Raw genomic sequence first — 20,418 nt, forward strand, 5'->3', positions numbered from 1 at the left:
CTCTTTTCAAAGCACTGGCAAAGATTTACAGTAAATCCAGCTGAGTTTCCCTGAGGGTTTGAACTGAAATTCTGACTTTCATATTAAATTAGGAATGGTTACAACACAAGCATTATTTGTGAAGTTTTTATGAAGCACATGACTAGCAAAATGGGCAACAGTGATGCAAATCATTGGTCAAAAAATATATCTAGGATACAAAGAGCTCTTATATGATTTGAAGGGGCATATATAAAAAGACAGCCTTAATATGTTTAAAATAAAAAAAAGAACACTCCTCCCTCAAACTTCTTTGTGCAGGTTATCCTTGTTTGAGGATTTCACCTCAAAAAAAGGCTTCCCTTTTTTTTAAACACCTGAAATTTCATGCAACTATTCCATGTATTTCAACCAGACAATGTTTTGGGGTTTGCTTTTAATTTTTTTCTGTTCAGTTGTGTTTTTGCAATACTTTAACATAATTTGGCAAACATCTTCTGGTGTGTGGCGGTGAATAGTACTTGCTATTAGTTTCCATGGCTTTATTTAGGTTTATATTGCTGTTATTCTTTGTGGCAGGCTGCTGCTGATATTTTTGCTAATATTTTCAGTCATATCATGAATCAGAATCATGGCATAAAGATTGTCCCATGCCATTCCAGGCAGAAGTCTCTATTTAACATTGAAATGACCCCTCAAATATATTTTTTTCCCAATACGAAATTGTGCTATGCTTTGAAAATAGCTCTGTCTTTGACAAGTTTAGATTGATGTGTGATTAGGGAAAACAGTTAAAAATTCTGGCAACCATCTGTCTACACTTTAGTCTTCTTCATGGTTCCTGCTGGATTAATCACTTGCTTATGGCAGGATTAGCATCACTGGGTGCTTAGAAGAAACTGAAAGATAGTGACATAATCATGAAGTCAGGCTCTCCACCTTTTAAAAGCAAATCTTTTACTTTCCTTTCCTGTCATGCATCATATTCTGTCTGTCTGCATTTCCACATTGGTTCCTTATAATTTCCCTCTTTATTTTTTAGGGAAGACTTGAGTTTCAGCAACCTCGTACATTGTCCCTCGCTTTGCAAAAAAAGCCTATAATGAGAGTGAAAATCCGTCTCTAACCAGGGAATGGTTAGAGATGTATTACTATAATGAGCAGCTGTGTTTTACCTGATATAAACCTCTGTTACGCTCAGGTGTTTCTGGTTTGCCTGTGAAAAAAAGGGAGATGATGAAAGGGTAATCTCTGCTTGTTTTGTAATTTTTAGTTGTATCAATGGGAAGCAAATACACTTTTTGATGGAGCAACTCCATGCTACTACAACTACACTGCTCTTTTTTCTTTTTTTTTTTACCATTATGTGTCTGTTCTTGTGGAAGATAATGTTGTCATATAATATAAACTGCAGAGACCTGATTCTTTGTAACTATGCCTGTTTTAATGTGATGAAGCATTTTTTGATGTGTAGAAAATGCTAAAATTGAAATTACATTAAGAATATGATGGTTTAATTTTAGCTCAAATATGAATGAAATCTCATGTAGCTATCTTCACTTCATCACAGATGGAACACTCTACTAGTGTTGGAGGTGCATAGCAATTTCTAGCCTTCACAGCTTCTTGGCTAGTTCAAGAAAATTTCTACATAAAATAGTTTATGTTTTGTGGTTTTTTCTAATGTCTTGGCTGCCATGCAGAAGCAAAATATTAAAATGTTCTTTGACTACACTGCTTTAAGATTAGATAATAGGGTTTCTTTTGAAGTCTTTATAAAAACCTCTATCTTTGCGCCTGAAAAATCTTAAAATCTCCTGTAAGTCAGGAACAAGAAGTGTGGGGGGAAAAGACACCTTAAAGCTGACAGCAAAAAATGGAATCTGTATATACTTGAATCTCTGATAAAGTGGGTTTTGATTAAGTGCAGAATAAATTATAACAGAAAGCTAACTGGTTAAACTGGGAGTTCCCATTATTAACATCATAAAAATATTAAAAATAGAATCCGCAGCAAACAGGATGTCTGGTTATAACAGTGCAGCTTTGGCTGCCCGGTATTTATGCAGCTGACCTTCTGTGCTGACATCAGAGAGCAGTGAGGAGCCTCGTGACTGTGAATAAGAGTCCTGTTTAATGTGCTCACACCAACATGGTAGCTCATGGAAGGAATGAGCTAGCCATTAAGGACTAATGTGAGAAAATGAATTTGTACCTCCAGGGAGCAGCACATACACCACTCCTGCTCTGTAGCTGACACATCCCTTCTGTAAAGCTTTAGTTTTGCCTCCAGTTGTAGCCAGTGGAACTTCTCAATTTCTTTTTAACAGTAGTGTTATTTTTTTTCTCTGATATTAAATTTGGAAGTAGGGTATGTGGTATGTAGGTGATTAGTATCGAGACTTTATTCCAAGTTCCTAAACTACTTGTACCAAATGGATTAACAAAACAAGCGTTATGGGAGATGGGCTGTGCTGCCCAGGCAAAAGGACTCAGTGAGCATTCTGTGCATCATGGAGTTGACCATTTACAGTAGAACTATTAAGTTGAAGTCTGGACCAGACTGGCTGACATTTCAGCACAGAGAATATTTTGTGCTCACAATCCCTGACTATCATGTGATGGCTTACGAGAGAAACGAGCTAGCTTTGGAGAGCTGCAGCACATGGGGCTCTCATTATTGCCATATGCAAATATATTATTTGCATTCATATTGTTATGAAATATGGTCAGCCATGCCAACTGCACTTAGTTGAAATTAACCTTCTCTATTGTGTTCTTTTCTGTTGCTCTTGAAATTTGCATTTCTTTCAACTGAAAAGCAGACTGCCCTAAGTTTGAGGAGAAAATCTCTGTATGTATCAAAATAAGAGGTAAAAAGTATCTAAGAATATTGGTCTTGTGTACTAAATATGTACATACAGATTATCATTTTGGCTCACTGCTAAGTTCTTGGGTTTTTGGTTGTACCCTACTTTCTGATTTTTCTTCCTCTTCCTTTTAAAGGAAAATGTTTGCCTACAGCACCAGAAATTCTATTGTGTATCAGCATATGTATTAATGGCATATTTGAAATAAAATTATAAGCCAGGAATACCTATTTCAAATATCTCAATACCTTTTTGCAAAGCCATTTGTTTACTGAACCTTTGAAAAGAGAGATATAATGTTCAATTAACTAAAGGAATGTACAACACTCAAATACCACACCCAGCCTGCTGAGGAGGACAATATTTTTTTTGTGCTTACATGCCCTTGCATAGTTATGGGGAAGGCTTTGGGTTGGTGTCAGTTTATAGTGGAAAAATACAAGTCTGAAGCTATTATTTGTGAAAATAAAATGTGCATGTGAATGCAAAATGTTGGAAGAGCATATGATATGAGAAATGTATCTATTGTAATGAAGTGGGATTGACAAAAAGCTCTTAGGAAGTTTTGATGGCTTCTCAGACTGGGGGAAGCTTTCTCTTGAGATCTTATTATGTTCTTGAATAAGGCACAGGATGTAGTGTGTGTGTACATATGATTTGGCTTTCTCCCCTTCTCTCAAAATCAAAAAGTGCTGTGTTTTAAGAAACGTAACTCTACACTTTTAATTGGTTTCATTACAATTCTTTTTTTAGTTTGAAAGAGGTGGTTTTAAGAAGAAGTTTGACAGTGCTGCTTTTTTGACCTTGTTGGTAGGTTGTTATTAATTCCTGTTAAGTCCTTGCTTGGTCCTCTTCAAGAATCATCTTTCTGTGCCATCAATATCTCAGCAAAGCTAGGTTTGCAGAAGACCAAACATGTTTGGGTCTGTGACAGGAGAGGATGTGGATTGGATTTTGAAAAGGTGGGTTGGTCTACAGCAAATGTACTTGACGCCCACAAAAAGCTTCCTTCCTCCCCACCTGATGTCCTCACCAGCTGTCCTGACTCTCTGCCTGTTGAGGTTCACATGCCCGGGTGTGGCCAGAGCTTCATTTTCACAGCCTGCTTGTTTTTTCTGCAAAGGTATGCTAGGGGTGCAGCAGCCTTTTCTCAAGAGTGTGAGGAGGCATCCCATGGCTCAGATGATTTGAACAATAATCATTGAGTAGAAGGCCTGCTCCTTAGGTGCATGAGGCTATGTTGAGGGTGTGGGCATTGTCTGCATTTCTCCTTGCTGACTCTGAAGCTATGCAAGAGCCAGCCTGCCGTGATCTCCTTGCCTGATCCCTTTTGCTTTGAGCAAGCCACAGTAATTCTTTAGAGAATGCTCCACCAGTATCATGCCAGCATGGAGAATGTTGAAGCTCTTCACTGCAGCTAATGCTAAAAGACTGGAGCTGGCATGTAAAATTGGCATCAAATACGTTTTTGAATCCCTCTGTTACCAATTTATGTGCTCTGAAGTGATCAGGTTGATAAATTGCATGTCTCCAGGGTGAGACTCTAAGAAAAATTGAAGAGTGTGCTCTTTCATATGTTCTGTCCACAAACTATCACAGAACTGAAGTTTTCTTATCTTCTGTGCATGTGTCTACAGAACAGTGAAAAGCTACAAATGCTACGCTGTCAATCATCAATACACATTATTGATGGTAAGTTTTCATAGGAAATTAGAAGGCACTAATCTGTTGTGGACTGATAGTAACTTGGCTGTATTTTAATGGGCAGCTTGGATCACTCCTTCTGCTTAAGCATTAGTGGATACTTCTTTTTTGTTTCCAAATAATGACCTTTATGAAAAGAAGAAGAGGGTGACTAAAACCATAAACCATAATCTATTCAAGATTAAAAAAATTCTGGTATTTTGAGTCAGAAGCTCTATCTTCACATCTCATTTTTGTGCATACCAGGTTTCTACACATAGGTGCACAAAGCAGAGACTGCTGCATGTTTCTGTGAAACGGAGTTCCCAAAAAAGTAAAAGCAGATTTTTCTAGTCCAAACCATATTTTGCCTTTTATTGGTCAGTTAGATATTTTAATACTGGGCGAATTTCAAATCTAAGCAGCATAGTTCTGTAGCAATGTGCTATTCAGAGAGTTCAGTCCTTAAGCAAGCTCATCTCAGGAATGTGATGCCTATGTCACAATAGTCTGCAGTTGGTCAGATGGGGTGAAAGACCAAAGGATTGAAGAGTTCAGACTTAGCTGAAGTTAGTGGAAATTTTTACAAATGTGGGATGCACACAATTATTGTTCTGGTAATGAAGCCACTGAATTAATGTTAGCAGATCTCTTCTTTTAAATTATTTTTTGTTGTTTAAGTTTACTTTTGAGTTCGAAATTTAAACTTGAGGACTGAGTAAAACACGTCTGTCAGCTGTGATGGAGGAGTACTATATGTTTTGAGTGAAGCCCTTTTTTTTTTAGTCCCATGCTGTATTTAGCTTCAGTGGTTCCATAAGCTAGAATGCAATACTCTATATAACAAAAAGCTAACTGTACACTTGCAATGAATCTGTGCTAGTTTAAAATAAATGCCATTACATATATTTTCTCTAATGGAAATCTGAACTGGTATAAACTTCAGGTAACCTGAAGAATGCAATGGTACTGAACTGGCATAAGCAATACAGAACTCTACAACAGCTTATGAAAAAGCTCAATAGTTTTGTAATTATTCTAGATCACCTACATAAATGTCCATACTACAGTGGCAGGACAAATAATTGTCTCTTTTAAAAGGTACTGAAAGAGTAATTTAATGTCCATATACATTAGCTATTGTTTTACTTTTTAGAGAAATTCAGCTGCATAAATAGAAAAGTCATTGAGCTCTCCAGTAGTTCACTGCAGGTTCAGTGTTTGTGCCTTTCAGATTACAGTGAGTTAGGTGTAAGGAATGTAAATTGTCCTGGGACACTGCACAATATGTATAGACAGAATGCTGCACCCTGCAGTATCTGGGTCTTTTCCAGAGTGCAGGAATACCACTTCATTTAGTGATCTCAGAAAGATCCATTTAGAGAGATTAGTAAAGAATAACAGAGGGTGTGTTTGTCCAGCCACATTACCATAGCATGGCTGAAGGAATAGGAATGCTTAGTGACTTGCATTACTTTTCATAGTTGTTTGCAGATATGGTCCGTACTTTGCTTTCACAATATTAAAATTTGGTGTCAAGATATTTTTAAAGTTTTCTTCTGCTGACTGTTGAGCCAATGACTCAGAGTTCTTCTGCCATCATGTTTATTTTGTCATGGCTGTTGTTCCTTACAATGAAGGAACATTCCTGTGTGTTCTGGAGGTTCCTCTGGACTTCACCTTTTCCAGATGAAACAGTGCAGCTCTGTGTAGGCTTGGGAGGGGAAACTATGGGTTCATGCATCCTTAACTGAATGATGGCCCTCAGTGAAGTAGGCAGCTCTATGTAAGAGTCTTGTGAGGCTTCCCACTCCTGAATGTAAGAGCTGAGTGACTGTCCTCATAGATCTGCACTACAAATATCTCTGTTGACTGATGTTTCCCCACTGACTGTTAGCCAAGATATTTTACCCAGTTTATAGAGAATGAAATCTCAAAAGGACCTAGTTCCTCTAAAACTGTTAATACATGCTGACATATTAATATTTTAATCTTTTTTAATTTGACCTAGTACAATCTCATTTGTATGTTACCAATGGATAGGTCTTAGAGTTTTTGTTCTCAGGGGTTTTCTGGGGTTTGGGGAGTTTTTGTCTTTTTTTTTACTTATTGTTAGAAAGATTTGCATTCATTGTGTAGTAATCTTGTTATTCAGGGTGACTTATTACAATTCTCTTTTTTTTGAGCTGCTAAATACTGACTGCCAGATAATTTTCCACATTGTGTATTCTTCTCTTTTACAGGCAGGATGGCATTGCATGCACAATTCAGGATGTCAACGCATGATCTCACAGCCCTTGGAGTAGCTGTCTGTCTTCAGGCGAGACTGAATTCTTTAGCTAAGATCCTTTAAGGCATAGAAATGTTAATAGCTGGTAGTTTGTACTTCAGTTGACTTGAGAAGTTATCCTAGTGCAACACAGGTTTTTCTCTCCTTTCTGCTAAAGTCCAGGCCCTGGGCTGTGATCACACTTCTATAGCTCAACTACCAGAGAAGAGGTTAGATATGAAAATTGAGTCTTCTACCACTGTGTTGCTTTGAATGGCAATGTAGGGTCACTTAGACTAAGGCTTTTGTCTAAATTATATGTCATTCTTTTTTTACCATTTACCCTTTTCCTTAGTTATAATTTCCTACAATGCTATTTTTGCTTCAAGGACATTCCCATCTGATTTCAGAGAAGAGGAAGAAAGCTGATCAGCTTCCAGGAAATTCCTTTGGTAACTGCAGGGGCAGGGCTTGTGATATTGTGGTATTAATAGTTGCTCCTCAGAGATTTTTATGGATGCTGTCTTTCACCTCCTGAAAGAATCAAGATTGTTTTAGTCTTGTTTCCTATAACATATGCTCACATAAATCTAATTTCAATGCATATGTGTTAACCCGCATATGTTTTCTCTTGTAACTTCACTTGTTTTAATCAGGTGTGGGAGAAAGGCAGATGTCAAAGACAACCAGTAAACACTAGCTAGATAGAGGAAGGAGAGTCAGTAAATCATGAAATTGAAATACAGCTTGTGAATTGTTAGACACAGGGGATCTCTCTCTGTAAAAAGATCCTAGAAGTTTCTGAGCAAGAGTTGACAATCAACCACACTGAGGGGAAACATGGACTTCATAGATTCTTATGCTTCTGGGAACAACACAATCTGGCTGCATGATGCTTCGTTGTGATGGAATAAAGCTCTTGCTTGTGTGACCTTGTATCATCCTCAGACAGTAGTGTCAAAGGGACAAGTAGGATGCTGGGTGCAACTAATAAGCAGGAAACAGGATGTGTAAGTCAGTTTCTCCTTTTGATGCCGATAAACTGAATGCCTTTAGGCAAACTAGTTCCCCTTAGGTTTCCTACAAATGACTCAACATAAACAATGTGCTCCACGCTCCATTTCCAGTATATGATCTGTAGACCTCTGCCCCTGACTGGGCTGGTTGGCCACACATTAACTGGTTTTATCTTCCAGCCTTGAAGATCTATCCATTCTCTCCTGCACTTTGTAGTACTTTTTCAGGAATTACTTACATGAGCATAAAAATACAGAACTTGTTTCAAAGAGGAGTTTTGGAGATCATTCAAAATTCTTGGTGTGATAACCATGGTTTGTATGGTTACTGCAGTTACTGCATGCCCAGCTGTATAAGGGGGGGCATAAAGTTGTATTTGTTGTGGCGTTAGCCACTTGGTGCTCTTGTTTCACTGCAGTGTGGCATGAACAAGACTTTCTGATGTATCTTGCTTTTTCACACTTTCAAATAGGATAACATAATGTGATAAGGCAAAGCTGTGTATGATAGGACAAATGCAAAGGTAGTAAATACATTCTGATGAGGTTTTTAGATGAATTAAGCTCTAGGGCTAACTGTTGAAATATCTTGTGAGGGGATCGAAAAGAATACAAAATCTGCCAGTATATATTTCCTAGTTTTTATTTGTGAATAAAAGTCTTAAGGAAAGTCATATCAGAGGTGTGCAGGCTGTTCTTTCAACATTCTGAAAAAGACTGGTTTTATCTTTTGATTTCCTCAAAGTTAACTAACACTGCCTGTGTTATATTGATTTAGACAAAGTTAGTGATGAACTCCACTCAGGTTGTCCAGTTGTTTTAGTAGTCACGCTTGCTGTAGTCATGCTTGCTGTTTCCAAAGCTGGACTAAGCCAACTTCAAAAGATGCTGCTTGGCCTCTCCCACAGAGTGCATGTGCATAATACTTTTAACTAGACAGAAGTATTTTTTTCAAACTGCCTTACAGACCAATTTAAAATATAGGTGGAAACTCATCCCAGCTTGTTTCTCTTAGTCTAGTAGCTGGCAGTAATCAAATATGCTGAGTCTGCATCATTAGATAAGATTAATTATACTTTCGTAATGAAGAGCCAATTTTTTTAAGTTGCCTAAAAGTAAACAGATATAATTTTAATTTCAAGTTAGGTTTGATTCACCTAGTTTGCTGATGTATAGCTAAAAAACACTCTGACAAGTGTGTATTTTACTTAATTTCCTCTTTGGGAGAGAAGCCTGATGAGATGGGAATGTTTCTGTTAATTAATTTCTGTCAATTAATCATATTACATTTTACTAGTCTCTGTTTCCCTGCCATGAACTTTAGCATATGATGGAAAAGAAGGGACAGAGCCAAGACAATATTCTTAGGGACTTTGGGTAACACAACTGACATCCCATTTTAGCAGCAATGTAGAAGTCTTGCATTGCCTATGTGGGCAGAGCAAGTTGTGATGATCTCTCATATTCCACCTGAAAGTACAGTGGCCTGTGAAGCAGCTTCTGCTTGACATTATGCACAGCCTTAAAGGACAGAAAAAATTTCATTCTCATGGTTGGTAATTGCATTAACTCTGTTCCAAGATTTTTCTGGTGCTGAGTCACACCTTTCTCTGACATCTTATAGATAAGGAAGAAAACACTGTTTTTCTCTAAGTATTTTGCTGCAAGGTACATATATGCGTATGGATGGTATGTATCTGCATGGTTCATAACTTTGAAGGTTTTCGCCTTCAAGAGGCCTGTCTCTGGCTATCATGGATGCTGTAGCTGTCAGCAAAAGTAGATCAGTGGCCATTTAAGTAAGCTGAACTCATTTTGTTACCTGCCTTGTGGATAATTTTTCATGGTATTTTCCATCTTAGCAAACTTTCAGAATTTTCAGAGCTTACAGGCAATTCTTTCGTGAGTATGAACTGCCCTTCCAAGTTTCCTTACAGAACTTGGAGAAATAAGTTGTTTGATTAGCTCCCCCAGCCTCACTGTGGTCTTCCATGATATGAACCAATGAAGTCTTTAGAACATGGGAAAAAGGAGCATCAGAAAGGAGGTGTTATGTCTCTTTTCCATAGATTCTCTGGGGATCTGATAGGCACAGGAAACAAAGATTTGGGATTTGCAGTTATGATCTGTCCCTCTATTTGTTTCTGCTGGCCCTTTTCTTTTGTTCTCTTTCTTACTTTTTTTTTGTCTCTTTGCCTCTCTGTCCTCCCTTGTAATATTTTCCTCCCTTGTAATATGCACATAGGATGTGAAGAATGGCTGCTTTTAATCAATCCTTGCATTCATCACAGAAGCACCCTGTAGCGATGTCAGCTGGCAGATTCTGAGTGCAGAATGCTTTATTGCTTTGCAGGCCAAGAAATTGTGCAATCATGGTGGGCTTTGTTGTTTTATTTTACACCGTGCGTACAACATAGCTGATGAAGGTGTGTCTTTCAAAGAACAGGCTCTGATTTCTAACATTGGTGGGGGAAAAAAAGAAGCCATAGATGATTTCCCTTCTTGCAAATGAGGGGAGACAGTGCTTCTGCAGGAGTGCAGGAGGAATCTTGGTAATGCCTGGTGCTGTTTTATGGAGTAGCTGCATCTTTTGTAAGAGCTATTGTACATGGTGGTGTGATGTGCCCTGCGCTGGAAGATTTTCGGCTTTGACCGTGTAGTTTGGCAGTATTTTCACAAGAAGTGATCTGCAATAGCCTCTAAAAGTAAAATACATAGAAGAAAATAAATCTTGAACCTGAATTTTAAAATATTTACTCAATTCCTGTTGAACTTGTTCAAGTGATTGTCTGAAGGTTAGTTGGATCTCTTGTGGGGGCTGTGAGAGAAGCCTGAACTATCTAGTGGAGAGAGCCATTGGGAAAAGTAACAAGTAATGTTTTATTTCATGTTGTAAAATACTGTGGTTGGATATTAGTTTGTGATTTTTAGAAGTGAGACAGTGCCAATGTATTTGCTATTGGGAAATGTATGCCTTTGCTCACTCTGCTTTGCAATGCACATCTTAGAATTTGTATTGATCAGATGTGAAGAATTTTTTTTCTTCAAAGTTACACATCTAATATGAAAGACTGTCTCATGTAAACTGCTCTTTAATATCACAATTAAACTATTTCAAAATATAAGCTTTAGGATAGGAGATGTTAATATAGTACTTTCTTAATTTCTGAAAAGTTTCAGCCGGAAATAAAGAAATTTTACAGTTCCCATTAAGATATTTCACAACTTACACCTGTGCATTGCACCTATTTCACTACCTCTTAAGCATGTTGGTTTTGGATTGATGCCAAATTTATAGCCAGCATTGCAAGTGTACACTGGGAAACATTGCTTAGCCTGACAGCAGAAGAAGTGGTGTCTGTGTTTCCTTTTGTGTTCAGGTAATCCAAAGTTTTTCACATACTGAGAATCTGTGCTTAGTTATTCAGTTGGTGGGAGCTGAAGGCAATGTCCAGCTGAGGCTATAGAGTAGATCAATACTCTGTACTCAATCACAAAATATTTCCTTGTGAAACAAGGAAAGAAGAAAAAAAGGCAGAAAATGCAGATAGCCATTGATTTATGTATAGACCTTGTTTTAAAAAGTATCTGCTGTATCCATTTTCCAAGTAACATTGATTTTAGCCCTGGAAAGGATTTGGTGGATAGGTGGAAATAAAGTACAGTCCTGAGTATTTTAATACATGAATACTTCCTATAAGACAAGTAGGTATTTAAATATACTCCATGTTCACGTCATCTCTTGAGCTCAGGCATGTACTTTCTTGAAATAAAGTGTATTGCTTAGAAGTTGCATGGCTTTTTCATTATCCCTTTATCCCTCCTGCAAAGAACAGTCATTGTTAATTGTAGTTCCTTTGGCTTTCCTGGCAGCTTTTCTGGCATCTAAGCTAACCCTTTATTTGTTTTGTATAAATATCCAGAGTATGCCTAAAAAATCTGTTTGTGCTGTGGTCTGGACATTAACTAATGCATTTAGACAAAACCAACTCTTTGTTTTACCCTGAAACAGTGTTTCAGTTGTCCACTAAAACTTCATCATCTAGTTGCAAGATGTCAGGGACTTTGATCTTCAGCAGAAAAGACTTCAGAATCTCTTCAACTACAATCAACAGGCAATGATCTCGATGGTAAAATTTGGCCAGTGCATAGCAAAATGGCATTGCTATGACACATGTGAAATCTGTGTCAGCTCATGTCCATCCTGCAAGTTGGGACACAAATAAAACTGTATGTAATTTGTACTGTGGGAGGGATTTAGATTACCCCTCAAAGTATGGTGCTACTGTGCTCAAGAATAGTTAGCATATATTTTGAGTAGTAAGGCTCAGAGCAGAAGGCTCTGAGGAAAATGTCAAAACTTCTGCTGAATACTTTGTTTTGGGACTTTGATTTTAATCAGAGCTTACTGGGGGGGGGGTAGGGAAATTAAAATGAGTGGAAAAACTCAGAAAAAATTATACTTCGATTCTGGTGGCCTAGAACAGGATGAGGTGACTGCTTCTTGTGGTCTCAGTGAATGCCTCAACTGAAATGAAGCAGTGGTGTTCAAAGGAGCAGGGCCCAGGGGTCTGCACCTGCCTGCACCATTGGGGTATGTTCTCCTGAGAGGTGTACATTGCAACCTCAGCATCTCTCAGGCAGAATATTCAGTAGACTCCCTTTCCTCTGTTCTTAGGTGAGGGTTAATGGCAGCAGCATTGTATACATCACCACTGTCCCTATTTGTGTTCTTAGCTGGTTTGTTTAAGGCAAAACCAGATGGAAACACTACATCTAAGTTAAATTCTGGGAGAAGGACATTGTCCTCTTAACAGAACCAAGACAGCAATATTTTATTGCTTTGAGATCTCTTTTTCTTTTTTTGCAAACCACGCAACTGTTTAACTAGCTGTAGTAATGCACTTTTTGCATTATTGTCAGAGCACATTGGTCATAGGATCTGTGCTGAAGCAGTGGTTCAGTGTGATCAAAGGTTGTTCAACTGGGTATTTTAGTTTACTCTTTTTAGGTGTATACTTTCTCCCATGACAAAACATAACAGATCCTCTGTGACACAGGGAGTCAGTGAGTAGTGATGCCATCTGGAAATGTATCTTAGTTGTAGATGAATGATCCATGATCTTTTTTCATGTGATAGTGTTCTGTGAAGGTAAAAGGAAAAAATTTTTGTAGTTTTGTTACTGATCACTTCACAAGTGTGGTCCTAGAATTTTTTAAATGCCTAAGGTTTTTATTGTTTAGTTGTTCATGTTAGATAGGTACTGTGTTTTAATGACTTGTGTTCTTTGCCCCACAGGCTGAGCAGCACAATATTACCCACCTTATTCTATGGCTTTTTCTTTCCCCTTGTGTAACTTGTTATGGTTTGGCTAGTGTGTATTATTTCAAACTTGTTTTTGCATAGAGAATACCTGTAAAAGAGAGTGTGGAAAATATCCTTTGAATGCCAATCTGTTGAATTTAAGCACTGGAAAACGGTCCTGTCCAGAGCTTAACTGTTAAGCAGTGTTTCATAGTTCCAGCTGTTTTGATGTCAAAGCATGAAGATCCATTACTGAATTATTTCTTTGTTTCTTTCTAAGTTACTGACACAAAACAATTTTATGCCCATGATATCAGCAATGACTTTGAGAAATTCCATACTTTAGAGCTCTTCCTGCTACAAATGTAGGATTCCCCTCAGTTGGGTTTTGGTCTTCTTGTGCTCTGTCAAAAACCAAAAAACTCCAACCAACAACAACACAAAAAAAAAAAAAAAGGGGGGTTTGGTTTTTTTTCAGTGTTGCTTGGGCACCAGGGTTTTCCCAGTCTCTTGGAGTCTTTCTTTATAATGGAGGGATTGTTGGTTTTTTTTCTTCTGAATATGGTCATGCTAGAATCTGAGGACAGAAGCCTAACTTGTTCTCTGCTGTCTTCAGTTGATGCTGTGAAATATTTAACTGTGACTACCCCAGTGGTAAGGTAGTGGCAGATAAATAGAACTTCTGTGAAATTATTTTTTGCTTGAGCAAAGGGGTTTGATTTTGATGATGCGCAGGGTGTTGCACCTGAAATTTTACCCCATGAAAAAAGTGGTGGCCCAAGAGAGTTGACAGTTGAGCCTTTTGCATCTGCAGTTGTTTTTGGATTCCAGGTTGATGCTAGAAATTACCATCTGCTTGTGTTCTTGAATGCGCTTTTTTGTATGAGTTTTATGGACACTTGACTGCATTATGTATCAAAACTTGATGGTTTTTAAATGAAATATAGTGCTCAGATTATGCACCATAGTTGACTACAACTAACTTGTTTCTTGTTGGTTTTGTTGCTGTGTCCCTTCGGAGTGAGAGGAGAGGAGAATATGGTTTGCTTTATGTATGAATCTCTTTCTATTTTCAGAATCTGAAATTAGTATAAACTTAGAACTTGCTGATTTTGGTGCTGTCTTACTTAAGTCATCATGTCTGAACAGTCTTTTGCTGTAAAGTTGTCAGGAGGAGCCTTCAACTTTCCTAGATAGTTGAGTATGACAACTTTGGATACAGTCATTTTATTCTAGAAATGAAGCGGAGAGGGCTGTGTTTATCGACTTTCAAAATACTACTTTACTACTTTGAGAAAATGTGAATACTTTGAAATAATTCCAAATTCACTTGTGTTTTCCCTAAATTCTTAATCCTTTACATAAAAATGCTGCTGCATTTCACTCTCATTAGAAGAATCTCATTTTCACATAGACCCAGCTGTTACAGAGGGCAGAAGCTCCACCATGTCCTATGGCCATTTCAGGAAGGCAAGGAGACAGCATTTATAGCAGATGCTGTAGTGGAGTTGGTCCTTGTGCCCACCCAGAATGTCAAGAGCTTGATGATCCACACTGGTTGTGTGGTTGGTACTGAAAGATGGCAACATAACTGAGAGGTGCAACTGCATTTGTGTTGGCCTCATGTTGCCGCATCATGAGATGCCCCATCTGCAGCATCTAGTGAATGTTATTGTTCTTGTAGACTGAGCAGTATGAAAATATAAGTAACCTCTTCATTATGTTTGTGGAAGTGACAGTTGCAATGGGCCAGACCCCTGCTTTTTTACTGCTGATTCAAAGAAATAGTAGTTGCTATTAGCTACTGAATGGCCGAACTGAATTTAGTCAGAATTATAAAGTTTCCATAGCTTCAAATTTTTATTGGCAGTCTTCGTAGCTCACAGTATTTCTTTTCCTCTCTTCTCACCACGTAAACATGAAGCTAAATTTATTTCTACTTTCAAAAGGTATTAAAAATTATGTTTCTAGTTTGCAGCCAGGGTTTATTTAAGGAAAAGGAGAGACAAATTTGCCTTCAAAGGACTTGCATGAAATCTCTTTGTTTCTGTCTTTTCTTTCAAGCTTCTCCCTAAGTCTTTGAGCACCATGACAAGGTCAGAAGTCAATCTGGAAATAAATCAAGTCATGGAAGAGCATTACTGAATATTTAAAAAGATCTTCTTTAGCTCCTCATTTGCTTGTATTTTTAAACTTATTTTTTTAAATTCTTGCAGTATTATCAACACATAAAATATAAAGGTAAAATTTTCTCAATCATTATGAGACTGTTGAGCTGAGGAGTAGACTTCTATTTCAGAGACAGAAACAAGTATTACTGGTTTCAATATCATATGTATTTCATTAGAAGTGGTACCACACAGAATATTCTCATTGTGTTGCAAAATAAGAGAACACTATGGTTATACTTTTCAGATTCCAGGTTAAAACTGTTAGGTGTTTCAGGTTTGTGGTTTTTCCCTCAGCCTAAAACCCATGTAGAAAGTAACATTTCTGTGCTTTTGACTACTGTTGATCATACTTGGATGTATCTATGAATATACAATCCCTTAAATAATCCTGTTTGCTAAATGTGGGGTGTTCTGAGGGCATAGTTGTGTAATGTAGCATGAATGATTTATGTTTGAGAGATGTAAAATTATAAGATTACAAATTATTACAAGGAGTAGTGAATACAAATTGAAAGAGGGGAAAATCAGGTTAGATAGCAGGAAGAAATTGTTTGCTGTGAGGGGGGCGAGACACTGGAACAGGTTGCTCAGGAAGGATGTGGGTACCCCAGCCCTGGCAGTGTTTAAGCCCAGGCTGGATGGAGCTTTGAGCAACTCTGGTCTAGTGAGAGGTGTCTCTGCCCATGGCACAAGGCATTGAGGAGTAGATGTTCTTTAAGGTCCATTCCAATCTTTTAACTTTATATGAATTTATTATTTGAATTAACTTATAAATGTGGCTTTTGTTTGGCTATCTTTACACAGAGATAATACAGAGTCATATTCATGTTCATGTGAACATATCCATGTTCAACATATCCATGTTCAACGGTGGCTTGAAAAGACTGTAGAGAGGAATGGCCACATCTAAGGAACCTGCTCTGATTTTGTGTTCTGTGCAATCCTAGCTCACATATACAGCTCAGAAGTAACAGGAAGGCTAGTTGAGCCTGAGCTACCAGAAAACAGGGACTTTGTTTCACATATTCTGGGGTGATTTGGTTGCTAAATTAATACCTACTTATCTGGCTGCTGACTCATACAAGAATTGAAGTAATCCAAAAAGAGATGGTTTTGAGTCTAATTTCAGCAAGTTAATGTGGCCTAACCGTAATTGTGCTTTCTATTTCTGGTGAATGTGCTGCTGCAACAAAAGGGAGCTACAATGCAGTAGTCAGTGGGCTAGAGTACCAAAGTTGAAGTTAAAACACAGTGCTAATTAAGATTCACGGTACTTTGAAAAATCACGGAATCACCAAATGGTTTGGGTTGGAGGAGACCTTTAAATGTCTTCTAGTACACCCTTCTGCCATGGAAGGGACATCTTCAACTAGATAAAAAGTGTCTGTGCTTCCTACACTTGCACTTACCGATTTGCTGTAAACATGTGTCTTCATGGGCTTAATGAATACTTATTACTGATTTGTTAAGCCACAAAAACATCAAATCAAGCCAAGCCAGAGCAGAGAGGTTTTAATTTCCAGTAGGGTCCAGATTTAGTTTTAAACTTTAAATTAGGACTGAGACTTTGCCCAAACTATCAGTACTGTGCACCAGATTATGCTTCTGGAAGGAAGATCCCTTGGGGGGCAGGTTGTGCGTAGCTATGCCAGTTCTCCTGTAAACAGGCTCCCAAGAGCAGAAGCCCTTCCTTCACTTCATCAAAGTAATGCAGTGCAAAAAAAGGATCTGACTGTATGTTTCCATTGCGCAGAAGGTTTCTGTGGCTCCTCGTTGTCTTAGAAATAAAATAGTTTTACTGTGACATAAAGCAACACGGTAATTTACTTTGAGCAGATGTTGGGATTATTGTGGTTTATTTTTCTGAGAAGGAAACTTCTGTTAACTTCAGGTGTTATGAAGGCTGATAAAACTTGACATGGAGAGAAAGCCATAGGCATGGAAGCAGCAGGCTATAGGCATGGCATGTAAAGTTGTCCTGGTGGGGCCATTCTTATTTAGTTCCTTTGATTGTGCCTGTGGCTTTAACGTAGGATGAACGTTAGGATGGTCTGGTCTGGCCACAAACACTGCATTTACAGTCATGGCCACATGAATGATCTGAAAGATGATGTGATTGTCATGGGATTAAATGACTCACTGAGATTTGCAGTGAATAAATCCTGGATCTCTTGCTTGCAAATGAAGTTGTTTCTCTGAAAATACAGTTAAAAGCACATAGGATACATTTTTACCTAGTTGCACAAATTTGCCTAGCTGTGTTAATTGGAAATCAGCAAATCTTTGGGATCACACTGGAAACTGCTATAGCATGCCTCTGTAGAAACAGTGTCCAGTTCTGTCTTGTTGAACATGCTTTTGTTAGTAATATTACCTATGCCAAGAAAATGTTCTCTTTCCTTGCTAAAAGGAAAAATGCACTACTTCCAGGAAGGCATAGGTTAAAAAGATACCTGGATATCTTGATTACTGTGTAATAAACAGAGGAAGTAATTTTAGTTCTTGCCACTTGCAAGAAGTATTTCCATGAATGAATATATTCTCTGAATTTTCAGACATTAGGTAATAGTATCTTTTCCTGTTTATTTTGGGGGGTTAAACTGTAATTTACAGGGAGATGCCAGTTTCTACTGAAACTTTTTTATTCTAGGAGTTCAGCCAGCTTCATCTTACAGTATTTCCCGAGCGCATTGCTTAGCATCCATAGATAGCAGTTTGTGAGTTTAAATGAAACACCAGCCAGAATTTTGATGTCTAGAAACAGGGAGCAATTCGAAACATTCAGTTGTTTTTGCTTGAAAAGAGAGTGCTAACAATGCACTGGCCATGCCATGAATTTTTGCATAAGAACAAAGCATCTCTTTCTATCCCACTAGTAGACTGTTTGTGGGTTATCTCAGGATACCTGCCCTCAAGTGTATAGCAGAAGTGGCATGCAAAAAGGAACAGACTTGACCCTCTGAACTGAGTTATTAATCTATTTAGACGTGCCTCGATCAGTGATTTTGACTATCTTAATTCGTCGTTTAAATTTGGATGTCAGTATATACTTTCCATTTTGAAAGGAATAGTGGAACTCCTAGAATTAGGAAATTTAACAGTCATGTGTCTCGATTTTCTAGTTGTCTTAAAGGAGTCCTCCATGTAATTATGGAACAGCTGAAGTGGAAGAAGGGCCTTTATTCAAAAACTGTTTTGAAAGCCTCTGAAAAACACTGTGAGACAACAGTTTGTGCCTCATAGATTACCTGTTTTGACATTTTTCATCATAGTTTCTGTCCTGCCTGTTGTTACCTACAAAATTAATTCTATGCACAAAATGAATTACCAACTACTACTTTTAAAATTAGAAGTAGTCCTGGACTGCAAGTTCATAGAATCATAATAGCAATAATCATGTATTAATTATTAGTATATTTATTGTCACTGCTATTAAATGCAGAATTTGAAAGCAGACAATAGCAGGGAAAACACATCAAACTTCTCAGTTTTGAGCTGCATTAATGGCAGAGTCTCATCAATGTGGGAAGTACACCAGATATTTTCTCACAGATGGTAATCTGGCACACATGAGGATCTGAATTCTTCCACTTTTCAGTCTCTAGGCAATCTACACAAGTCTAAAAACTGAATGTCATTGGATAACAGTGTAATAGTAAAAATTCCTTGTGTAATTCCTAAGCTAAAGCAAACAAATTTTCAGCATACCCTAACTGTGTAGCAAATGTGGCTGTGGAGCTAGGAATTGTGGTTGTGAGCTACTGGATACTTCATCTTTCTGTAGGAACACTGTTCAGGAACAACTAAATTAATTTAAACTTCCTGAGTGGAAACAAAATCATGCACAAATCTGATTAGTAGGGCCTGCAATGAGAGTTCCTACTGCAAATGTCTGTTGCAAATAGATGTTTATCTTAAATTGCTGCTTCAAAGAGAGATTTTTTTTTTTTTAATTGTATTTATCTCCTTGAATAACATCATACTGAGAAAGCTGCAGTCTGAAGGATTGTGTCCAGGGAACAGATGCACCATGTACACGAGTGGTGCCGTACGTTCATCCATAAGGACCACCTACAGGGAGGGGGGTGTAATTCAATTTCCACACTCATTCATTCCCTTGTCTTTCAACGTTGATTGTTGTGAGTGCAGCTTTTGCCTTATGGATGCCTTTTCCAGTAGGAGCTGAACCAAGGCAAATAAGCTAATTTCACCCACCTATTGTTTTGCTGGTTGCCTTTGTTTTCATGTTGCCTTTCTTCAGAAAGAGGCTATAAATAGTTAAGCCTCTCTCTCCCATTTGGTAAATCTTTTTTTGCATACAAGATCATATGCCAAAAGTACATGTATCCTTTTCCAAAGCTGGAAGTATATAGAATAGACACTGTGAATGTATGTCCTTTAACTCAGAAGCCAATATTGACACGGCTTACAGGGGGCTTGTCTGTCTGTCTGCATTTGCTCCTAATTCCACTAAGGAATACTACAAAAAGTGGAGAAGATATCATTTTGCCACAGCTGTACAAGCAAAAATACTGGAGATACGGCTATGTAAAGGTGTCAGGACTGGCCTCAAAGTGTGTGTATAAGTAAAAACCTCTAATTTTCCTCATGCGACAACTTATTGTAACAGTATGTTGTATTTTGGGTAGAGCTGAGACCTAATTTTTAAGCCTTTCAATGTTCCTATTTTCACAGCTTCCTCATGCAAATCTTGCTGTTTCCAGTTGCTGAAGTCAAGGCTTAGCATTTGTCTGTTTACCTTCATGGCCACAAATAATTTCTCTAAAGCATTTTGAGACATCTAAAGTCAATTTACTAGAACAAGTTTTTTTGGCACATCTCCAGTGATCAAAACATATGTCAGAAAATAATACATGCTTGATAATACAGGCTTCTTATGCACTGGTTACATGCTTTCTTGGTTTAGATTCCACAGCAGCTTCATGCTGATTTCTAAAAACCTTTTTTGTTGCAGTTGGAAAATATAACTACTGTATTTCATCACTTTATTGGCATGTAGGTTACATAATTTTGTGCTGCTCTGCACATATATGTTATTTTGAAACCTTTTTATTCCTATATATAAAATTAGTTTGACCCATACCAGTATACTTGGTATTGCCCA

At 37.8% G+C, this 20,418-nt stretch overlaps 1 protein-coding gene across 4 annotated transcripts in view; it reads left to right on the plus strand.

Annotated features, from left to right (window-relative positions):
• AOPEP (aminopeptidase O (putative)) overlaps positions 1-20,418 on the plus strand; it is a 184,684-nt gene that overhangs the window by 122,285 nt on the left and 41,981 nt on the right. Inside the window, exon 14 of one of the 4 annotated variants that reach the window (XM_031061827.1) lies at positions 6,776-7,138. The exons of the other annotated variants lie outside the window; for them this stretch is intronic. Within the exon in view, the coding sequence (XP_030917687.1) occupies positions 6,776-6,838 (63 nt within the window). The 3' untranslated portion in view covers positions 6,839-7,138. Of the gene's footprint in view, positions 1-6,775; positions 7,139-20,418 lie in introns of those variants that run through there. 4 annotated transcript variants of the gene reach the window in all.

This window comes from Geospiza fortis, unplaced genomic scaffold, assembly GCF_000277835.1.
Source record: "Geospiza fortis unplaced genomic scaffold, GeoFor_1.0 scaffold325, whole genome shotgun sequence".
Classification (NCBI taxonomy): Eukaryota; Metazoa; Chordata; class Aves; order Passeriformes; family Thraupidae; genus Geospiza; species Geospiza fortis.